The sequence below is a fragment of the Aquila chrysaetos genome, chromosome 2 (assembly GCF_900496995.4).
Source record: "Aquila chrysaetos chrysaetos chromosome 2, bAquChr1.4, whole genome shotgun sequence".
In the NCBI taxonomy this organism is placed as follows: Eukaryota; Metazoa; Chordata; class Aves; order Accipitriformes; family Accipitridae; genus Aquila; species Aquila chrysaetos.
The window spans coordinates 60,380,968-60,390,407 of record NC_044005.1 but is presented as its reverse complement, the minus strand read 5'-3'; the positions used below and the strand labels follow the sequence as shown (position 1 = coordinate 60,390,407).

At 56.8% G+C, this 9,440-nt stretch overlaps 1 protein-coding gene across 3 annotated transcripts; it reads right to left on the bottom strand.

Moving 5' to 3' along the window:
* Positions 1–337: 337 nt before the first annotated feature.
* VGLL2 (vestigial like family member 2) lies at positions 338–8,548 on the bottom strand. 3 transcript variants are annotated; one of them, XM_030004468.1, is made up of 4 exons: positions 8,417–8,548; positions 5,912–6,203; positions 3,647–4,162; positions 338–2,670 (listed from the first exon to the last, which is right to left on the bottom strand). In XM_030004468.1, the coding sequence occupies exons 1-4, from the start codon at positions 8,495–8,497 to the stop codon at positions 2,627–2,629; spliced, it is 933 nt and encodes a 310-aa protein (XP_029860328.1). In that variant the 5' UTR covers positions 8,498–8,548; the 3' UTR covers positions 338–2,626. The 3 variants fall into 3 exon arrangements, with proteins under 3 accessions (XP_029860328.1, XP_029860349.1, XP_029860339.1); XM_030004489.2 differs by having other exon boundaries at positions 338–2,708; positions 3,626–4,162; positions 8,417–8,519; XM_030004479.2 differs by having other exon boundaries at positions 338–2,508; positions 8,417–8,519.
* Between the last annotated feature and the right edge of the window lie 892 nt (positions 8,549–9,440).

The window sequence follows — 9,440 nt, the reverse complement described above, 5'->3', positions numbered from 1 at the left end:
CTAACACCTTGAGCCACAATCTTGACTTCGGTGTTTGGATGCTTTCACAACACAACAATAAAAAAGAGTACCTGGAGAACAAATGTTGAAACCAATATTCATGTATTCATTGCATAAATTCTCATGCTTCACAGTCAAAATGAATTGTAAATGCCAATGACGTAAGTGACTGGTTTGTGCTTACATGAATATTTCCAAATGTATTTGGGCTGTGTTGCCCAGCCCTCCTCATTGTGAATTACAGAGGAGAGGAGGAAAAAAGAAAGAAAGAAAAAGAAACAATTGTGGTGAAGCACAACCAATGATAGAGCCAGATTAATTTTTTTTCTTAAAAACTTTAAAAACAGCCTAAAAAAAACCTGCAGGCAAACACTCACGGAACGATCCTGTTATCTCCAAGCCTCTGCAGCAATAAAGTTAAATGCTATTTTTAGTTACTTTTCTCCTGCAAAGTACTGCTGCCTTCTTTCTTGATAGATGCCTCAGAACATTTTTGGTTTAACTGGTAATATAAATTCTGGAGTCCTTCCCTTGCCCTTTACAGCTTGTCTGAGCTCTGGCTAATTGGAGGCTGAGGGCGAAATGCTCAGGGTCTGGCTGAAGGAATCCCAGCAAGTCACCTCCTGCCATTTGCCAAGCTCTGGCCAGGGATGCTCTGCACATATTGCTCCTTGCCAGCTTCGCACAGTATTTACTCACGCTGCTTTATCATACTCTCACTATCAGGATTCCTATTCTTTCCCAGAAACAGAGTTATTGCTGAGCTGAAACCTAGAAGAAGCAAGTTTGGGTTATTCATAACTCCATTTCTGACACATGGTGAACATTATGCCAGATTATGTGAGAGTGTCGGAAGGTAAAAACTCTCATCACAACACAAAAGTCCATTTTCTACTGCTTCTCCTGGTGTCAGAGGGGTAATGTTAGGACTCTTCTCTTACATGCATTGAACTTTGTCAGCCTTGAAAGACATTACATTAAGAAAAAACAGAAAAAAACCAAAACATGGTAGTGTTGGGATCAAATGTTTTGCCTGTAAAAAAGTCAGCTTTTAGAGTAGAGGGTGAATTTGCCATTTCTGCACTGTTTCATTAATTATTCATCACCCTGTAATAGCATTTTAATTTACCAGTGCAATAGCAATGCTAAATGCTACAGTCCTCTCTTCTATCAGCTTCACAAAGAAACATCTGTTATTATGGAGCAGCCCTCTTACTTTAACCCATCTTACAGATACACCGTACACTAAAATGTAGCATTGCAACAATCTTGCATTTTCTTATCTTTTGTATTTATCACTGTATTTTTTACTAAGAAAATATTTTCAACTGCTAGGATTTCTATTTATCTTTAATGCAAAGTAATAAAATAACTCACTTCATCCACACGACAGGTATTTTTCCTATTTCATCCTGAAGTTTCCAGTTTGCCTCATTTCTCTTATTTAGCTTTAATTCTTCATAAAAGCACACAGGGTGAAAGAAGGAGATACCTTTAATGCAGCTTTCCTACTGTTAAATAGATATCTTATTCCCTCTTTCAAAAAAACCCCAAACAAAACAACTATTAAAGTGACAAAATGACAGCAACAAGTAGACAAAGAGAAATGTTAGAGGCAACTCAGACCTATTGTCCACCACGTGCCTTTCCTTCTGGTGTTCCCCTTAAAGGCTGTTGGATTGAGGGCGAGCCGTTCTTCACGGGTTTCCTTCCTCCCCCTGCTTTAAGAGGGGTTTACTTTCACCAGAAATGTTTCTTGTAAAAAAAACCAAAACAAAACAAAAAAAACCCAACAAAAAAAAAAAAAACCACAACCAAACAACCGTTATATATCCAATGCAAATGTTGTGCCAAACTCTGAGAAGTGCCACCTTGGTTTTCGTCTTTCTGGGGTTTGAGCAGTTGTGCGTGGAACAGCTGCATCTCTGTAAGCCCGGGGCAGGTGGCCCCGGCCAGACACTTGCCACTCACAACCACAAAGCTGAAAAATCTGACCAGTTCCTTGATAGCCCGAAAATGTTAGTGAGTTCCAGTTTCTTCTCCTTTTACTTTTCTATAATGTAAAGTAAAAATCCAGTTCAAAACTGCTAAGTAGCTTTCCCATGTTTGCATTCGAGAAATAATTTTTACTGCCATAAAAAAATATTCACACCACTAAAAAAAACCCCCCATGATTTCCTCTGTGCCCTGTACGAAGGCCAGTGGTTTTGCATCACCATCCATGACATCATTTGACTCTTTTAGAGTAGTCTGACTGAAGTTCTGGCTGTGGGGTCTGCTTAAATAGAAGTTCAACGTCTTTGGCTCTCCTCTTGCAACAGAAGGATTTTCCTCTCCGAAATAAGTCTAAAGTACCGTCCTTGCAATGCCGGGTCCTTTTAAGTCCCGTTGTCTTTCCCCGAGCTGCCGGGCCACGGTGGGCTTGGAAAAGGGCAAGGGGGGATCTGAGAGTCTTTGAGTCAGCACATCAGCTCAGAAGGGATCCACCACAGAAGGAGTAACGGCGAGCTGCAAACCAAGATCAGAAGCTGTTACAAACTGACCCGATTTCAGCTCTGAATGCCACCATGTCTAACAGGCAGAGATCTACAGGGGAGAGCCAGGGGAAGAAGAGTGAAGGACAGCTCTAAAACCAGTATAGATCCTTGCTTTTATCCTGAGGCTGCAAACCTGAGAACGGAGAGAAGAAAAAAAAAAGGAAGAAGAAAAATAGGTACAGGCATTTAAGGACAGAGAAAGACAAACTGCATTTCTGCCGGCTGAGATCAGAGAATCAGTCTAAAGCATGGGCTCCCCAGAGCCCCAGGAGGCCGTGAAGCAAGGAGAAGAGCCCAGGCTAGACTGGAGACAGGCACACGTCCCTCCTGCCTGAGGTGAGGCCACCGTAAGGAGCCAGCTGTGGCCGCGATAACCCAACTTCAGCACGGAGAACTGTCGCCAGAGCGGGCTTTCCTCGCCTCCGCAGCCACTGGCTCAGGAACTGCCGCTGCTGGCTATGCCTGTGTCGCCTTTCTGTCACCGCTGTGCCCTCACAGCCTTACTTCCAGGCACCCCACCGGGCACAGGGTGCCACTACCAAGGGAAAACCGCTGCCCTTTCTGCTCAGCAAATGCAATTGTGCTTTCCTCTCAAGAACTGGGAGGAAAAAGTAACTAAGGAGAGGAGGGGGTTCAGGAACCTGCGCGGGGTCTAGAAATGACCTGCTCTGCGGCAGCCCGTGGAGGGAGCCAAGCGGGGACATTTGGGGCGGCTCCGTCCCGCTCCCAGCTCTCGCTGCTCAAGGCAAGAGCAGGGCCAGGGCCAGGACAAGAGTACCTCAAAGCAACCTGGACCCTCAGGGCACGTTTGCGGGTGCTAGAAATTCAGAGGGTGTTGGGAGGGGGGGGTGATGTGTTGCCCTGTCCCGTCCTCCCTCTCCCCTTCCTCGCCTGCCTGGCCCGAGAGCCCCAAGAAGGGCACCCAGGGCAGAGCTCAGGTGTCTGCCATGGGGCTCCCACCCCCGATTTATTCCCCCCCAGCGGCACCCCGACCGCCCCGCCGCGGGGGAGGGGGGTGCTTCCCCGCTACTGTGGACGGCGTGAGGGAGGCAGGGGGCAGGGGCGCAGCCGAGCCGGGGGACCCGGAGGGACGGCGGGCAGCTCTTTACCTGTGTCCACGTTGAGGCCGAGGCTCATCTCCCCCGCCGCGTTGGGGAAGGGTCCCGGCGTCGTCCAGGCCGCGGCGGCGCCCGCCTCGCTCTTGCCCAGTTCGCAGGGGGGGCTGACCGGCGTGGGCACGGAGGCGGGGGTGAGGCGGTGGGGGCGGACGGAGGCGGTGGGCACCAGGAGCGAGCCGTAGCGGGGGTCGAAGTGGGGCCCGTAGACCTCGTGCATGGCGGCGGGGCGGGGGTAGGCGGTGCTCTGCGTCCCGATGTAAGGGTGGTGGTGGTGGTGGTGGTGGTGGTGGTGGGCATGGTGCCAGGGCTCGGGGCCACCCTGGTGCAGGTGGCTGTGCAGAGAGGCCGGCGCGTAGGGGTCGGCGGCGGCGGCGGCGGCGAAGGGCAGCTCGCTGTGGGCGGCAGCTGCCAGGGGGCTGCTCAGGGTGGCTGGGACCGAGGAGGGCTGGTACGTGCTGTTCCAGAAGGATGGTGGGAAGCTGCGCTGGCTCATCGGGAAGGAGCCGTCTGGGTGAAGGGAGCGGGAGAGAAAGGAAAGGCAGCAATGAGCACAACCAGCGAGCCCTGAGCTCCTTTCCCGACGGCTCTGTCCCTCCCGCCAGATCCCCCCAAACCAGCCCTCTCATTCCCTTTATCCCCCAAACAGCTGCCAGACCCAAGAAAATTCTCCCAGCCGGTACAGATGCCTTTCCAGCTAAACGTCCAACACACCTAGCCTAGGGCTTACCTGTGAAACTGAAACTACTTGCTCCAGGTTTCCCTTAGTACGTATTTGGGGAATAGGCTATTACTTAAGGGGAGGGAAACACCTCTTCTCCTCAGCAGTGGAAACTGAGTCAGAGCCATTACGCACTGCAGCAATTTCCAGGGTTGGATTTTTCTTGTTTGTTTTTTTTGTAGTAATCTCCCTGTTTAAGCATTTACGCCCAGCACCTCGGAGGATGCCCGACACTGCTGGGAAAGCGGGTGCTGCCTCAGCGCGGTTTCAAAGTGGGCAGGAACACCATGAGATGCAACTAAGGGCCAGCCTGAATTTTCTAAACATCTGAGGGCAATTCCCCATCTCTTACACACGTCTTAGGCCTGTTTCTTGGGTATATTGCTAGCATATTTGGGAAGCACTCTGCAGAACTTTGGAGATTGGCAGGGCAAAGGACAAGGACCCTACATGTTCTTTGCCTGGTAAGCAACATGCGAGACAGACTAGTGATTATTAATAGCACAGATAGACATTACACATTATTAATTGGGAATGCACACTGTTCCCCAGACAAATAAAACCATGCTCCTGATACATGTTTGCCAGCGAGCTACGTCAGCTCTGCACCCTGGCATTACTTAGGAGAAAGGGAAGCGGTTCATGATGAGCAAAGAACTCTCCTCTCCTGCCATCAATTCCAGCGCTGAATATCTTTCGCCCGTGAAATATGTAAGCTACTATTTCATTCTTAGGAACTACTGACAGCAATTCATGGGGGGGCTGGGAAACAGGCTTTCAGCTGGGCGGGCTGCCCTGTGAGGGAGGGTCCCCAAAACTGCCGCAAAAGAAGTGCCTGCCCTAACTCACTGGTGGGCAGAGGGTGGCGAAGGTTATTATTCCCCTCTGCCCTGGGTACCCCCACGGCCTCGTCCTGGGTGAATCGGACACGGCTATGGAGAACTGCGCATCAGCCGCAGCCTCGGCATTGCCGGCACAGGGCCGTCGCCGTGGGCAGGTCTGAAAGCCCTCATTTCAGAAGTGTAGCGTCCTTGTCTCTGCTCCAGCACCAACCAGGGTGGCGATACGCATAGGGCGAGGTACAGGGACACACGCAATCTGGTTTTTAGCGGTGGGAAGCTGGTGAGGTGGTTCCCACGCTTGTTTTCTGCTTTGTTCCCATGTTTGATTACCACTGCGCTAAACTTTAAGCTGCCCCGGCAGGCTCAGCGGGGAGGCTCTTGCCACAGCCACAGCGAGGGGGTCCCCTTGTTCGGCTGCAGCCCCCGCCAGGTAAATCGCCTGCGCTGTAAAGGCCATTCAGTTCCCCGGGCAGCCTCCCAGGCCGCTTCTCCTTGGGCCACCGCAGCCCGGCGTGAACTGAAGGGTTTTCTTCTCTTCTTTTTCCCCCTAAAAGGGTCAATCGGCCCGGCGGAGGGGAGTAGGGAGAGGGGATGCATGGCCGGCGGAGGGGGCGAGGTGCCGGCCCGGGGTGCGGGGAGAACCCCGCCGCCCCCCGCGCCCCCTCCGCGCCCCTCCGCGCCCCTCCGCGCCCTCACCCCGCCAGGAGCCGGCGTTCCGCGCTGCCTTCGCGCTGCCCAGCGAGAAGCTGCTGGGCTGGCTGAGGGCCCGGCTGAAGTGCTCGTCCACCACGGCGCTGATGTCCCCCTGGAAGTAGGTGAAGAGGACGCAGCGGGAGTTGATGTACTCGGCCTCGGGGGGTCGCTCCTTCTCGGGGCTGCAGTCCTCCTCCTTGATGCTGGCCGCGGGGTGGCTGGAGAAGGAGCTGCTGGCGCTGGCGCTGCTGCCGCTCTCCGGGGCTTCTTGCATTTTGGAGTAAAAGGCGAGTTTCTGGAGGAAAGGGGGAGGGAAGGAAGGCAAGAAAGAAGATAGAAGCGGTCACGCAGCGCAGCAAAGTGCGCTGGCCCTCCCTGCGCCAGCCGGGATGCAGCGCCGAACCCGCTCCCGCGGTCTCTCCGAGAGGATGCGAAAGTTTCGTCCCCGGCTGCCCGCCGTCCCCCCAGCCGCACCCCCCACCCCGTAGCTGCCTTTCTGCCCCACCCCGGGGAGGCAGCGAAGGGGCTGCAGATAGGGCTTGGGGGCCCGAAACCCGGAGATGCCGACCGGGATGGAGCAAGACAGCCTCCGGGCGGGGCAGGCGCGGCCGGGCGGGGGGTTTACACGCACGGGTCCCCGCACGAAGTCCCGCACAAGAAGGCACTTTGCAGGCCGGTTCCTGGGGGGACGGCGGCCGCCGAGGGGCTGAGATGCGGGGTGCGAGGCGGGGGGGGGGGGGTACCCCCGGCAACGGGGGGAAGGCGAGCGCGGCTCGGTCCTCGGCTGGCAAAATCTGCCCCAAAGAGTGTCCTGTAACCCACAGCGGCGAGGAGGAGGAAGGGGAAAAAAAAAAAAAAAAAAAAGACTGGCAGCCTCAAACACATTTCAAGGCAAAAAAAGCATTTCCCTGGCCAGCAAGAAGCTGCAGGTATTTCGTACGAGATTATTCTGTTTTTACTGGATTCCGCCAGGTGGGAAAACAGCGGGCGTTGAGGAGTTTGCTGAATGTTTCCCATCTTCTCTTTAACCGCGTTAGCGTGTCCGCAGTTGCTGGGAGTTTGCGGAGCGGGTCAGAGCCTTGGGCCAAGACACGCGAGATATTTAATAATGTCACTCCTTCGTGACGACCGCCTTTCCACTCGGCTCCCGGCTCGGCCATTGAGGTAATGATCATCCCCCTAAATAATGTCACGAAGCCGTATGCGGGGTGGGCGGGGGGGGGGCGGCTGTTGGTGGTGGGGGGAAGGCAAGGTGGGGGAAGACATCATTTGCTATTTGTAACAGGTATTCCGGCCCCGCTGCCAGGCGCTGGAGGTGGGACACGGGCCACCACGCCGGGGGCTGCGCGGAGCGGGGCCGCTCGCCCCGGCACCGGCGCTGCACGGCGGGGGCTGCCGCCCGCCCCGGGCCCGGGGTGCTGCTGTCTCTATCCATCCCCTCTTTCGTTGTGCTGGGGGAGGAAGGAATTCATTTCTGGAGGGAACGAGGGGGAGGAAAAAAAAAAAAAAGAGAAACCCAGAGGGCGAAAGGGAAAGCGGCGTGCAGCAGGTGCAGCCCGGGGAAACGAGCCCGGACCCACGCGGGACGGTGCGCGTCCCGGGGCGGGCAGTTCCCCCCGCACGACGGGCTGTGCGTGGTGCCGCGAAACGTCCCCGCGGCCGGAGGGATCCTTTTCTCGAACTCCGGGGATTAATCGATCCCCGCGATAGCCCGGGCGGAGCTGCACGCAGCGCGGTGGCTCCCGCCCACGAAGTACCCGCGGGTCTGGCAGACGCGACCGCCGCCGCCGCCGCCCCCGGGAGCCCGCTGTGGGCCGGGGGACGGGCCGGGGTCCCGCCGCCGAGCGGCCCCCGGGAGCGGGGAGCATCCCCGCAGCCCTTGCCGCACCGCAGCCTTGCCCCCCCCCCCCCTCGCCGAACCGGGGAGACCCCGCAGCCTCCCGGCGCTCTCGCCTCCCCCGCTTCCAGAGGGTGACTCCGGAGCAGCCCCTCCAAGGCGGCTGGTAAAATATCTGCCCGAAGCGGCTCTCGCAGGGGGTGAGCGATGTCCCGGGCAGCCCTGCCTGGCCGCTCCCGGCGGGCCGGCTCCCCGCAAACCGAGCAAATCGCTGCCCCGAGCCGCCGCGCTCGGATGGAGGCCGTCCCGGCAAAGGAGAAGGAAAAAAAAAAAAAAGAAAAAAGAAGAGAAGGGGAAAAAAAAGAAGACGACGACGAAAAAAATCCCTGAAAAGGCATCGCAGGGTTAAAATCGCGCTCTCGCTCCCGAGGCAGCCCGCAGCCCGTCGGTCGCCGCCGGGGTACGTACCCTGCCGAGCCCCGCGCCAAGGTGGGATGCGGTTCTGCTCCGCTCACCATCGCAGGCTCCCAGATCTTCCCCCCCACCCCCCACCCCCCTTTCCCCTCCCCTTCTCCTTTTCCCTTTTTCCTTTTGGTAAGGCCCCAGACGGCCATCCTCCAGACGACACCCCTCCCACCCTCTGCCTCTTCACCGCTGCCCCCCGCCCGTACCTGGTGATAGGGGCTGTAGGCTGCCGCGAAGTAGGGCTGGGGAGGACCGTAGACTTGGTACATAACATCCAAACAGCTCATGGCTGGCCGCCGCCGCGAATTATTTTTTTTCTCATCAACTCGTGTTCTGCAAAGTGGAGCAGTGCTTCGCGGGAGGGAGGTTCCCGGGGGTTAAGAGGCACCACTCACTGGTGGGAGGAGTGAGGGGGGATGAGACCGCGCTGGGCTGAGACGACACCCCCCCCCCCCGCTGCCCTCCTTCCCTCCCTCCTTCCCTCCCTCCCTCCCTATAGCGCGGCTCCCTCCAGCAAATGCGCCGGGGCCGGAGGGTCCTCCTCGGCCGCCGGGGGAGTTTCAGCCCCGGCCCCGGCGGCTGGTAGGGGTGGGGGAAGCCGGAGAGAGCCCCCTTCTGCAGCCGGGGCTGCCCGGGGGGTGCGGGGGGGAGCTCCGGCACCCGGCGCCCGTCCCGGCCGCGCAGGGACCCTCCGGCGGCCGCGGGGTGCGGGGGAGCGGGGTGGAGGGGGGTCTTGCCCAGCGGGGCAGCCCCTCTCCTGCTGCGTTTCATTTCATTTCATTTCTTTCCATTTATTTCATTTCATTATTTCATGCGCTGCCCCGCCGCCGGGTCCGTCCGCGCCCCCCCGCGCTGAGGACCCCCCCCCATCCCCCGGTCGGGTCCCGCTGCCGACGGGGGCGAAGTGGGGCTCCGGGAAAGGCAGGGATCTGGGTACCCCCCCCCCCCCCCCCCCCCAAATCTCACAGAGCCTGGCGTCCGCCTGAAAACCCTGCCACCGAAGTTACGGGAACTGAAAGGTCTGGTGAAGCAAAGGAGGAAAAAAATCAATTGTTCCCCAGGAGGAATGTCCCCAGGAATTTTGAATCATTATAAATGCCGGGAACGGCGATGCTTTTGCATTTAATAGAAACTAAAACGAGCGCCGAGGGCAAAGGCACGTGAAAAGAACAAATGATCGTGAAGGTAAACTGGATTTACTCCCCGGCTTTCTGCCGAGTACGGCGCACA

Coding starts and splice junctions, on each gene's coding strand:
- VGLL2 (XM_030004489.2), bottom strand. CDS start 8,497: ATGAGCTGTTTGGATGTTATGTACCAAGTCTACGGTCCTCCCCAGCCC. Junction 6,204..8,416: donor CCTACAGCCCCTATCACCAG/GTACGGGCGGGG, acceptor CCTTTCCTCCAG/AAACTCGCCTTTTACTCCAA. Junction 2,709..3,625: donor TAAAGAGCTGCCCGCCGTCC/CTCCGGGTCCCC, acceptor CCTGTACCTATT/TTTCTTCTTCCTTTTTTTTT.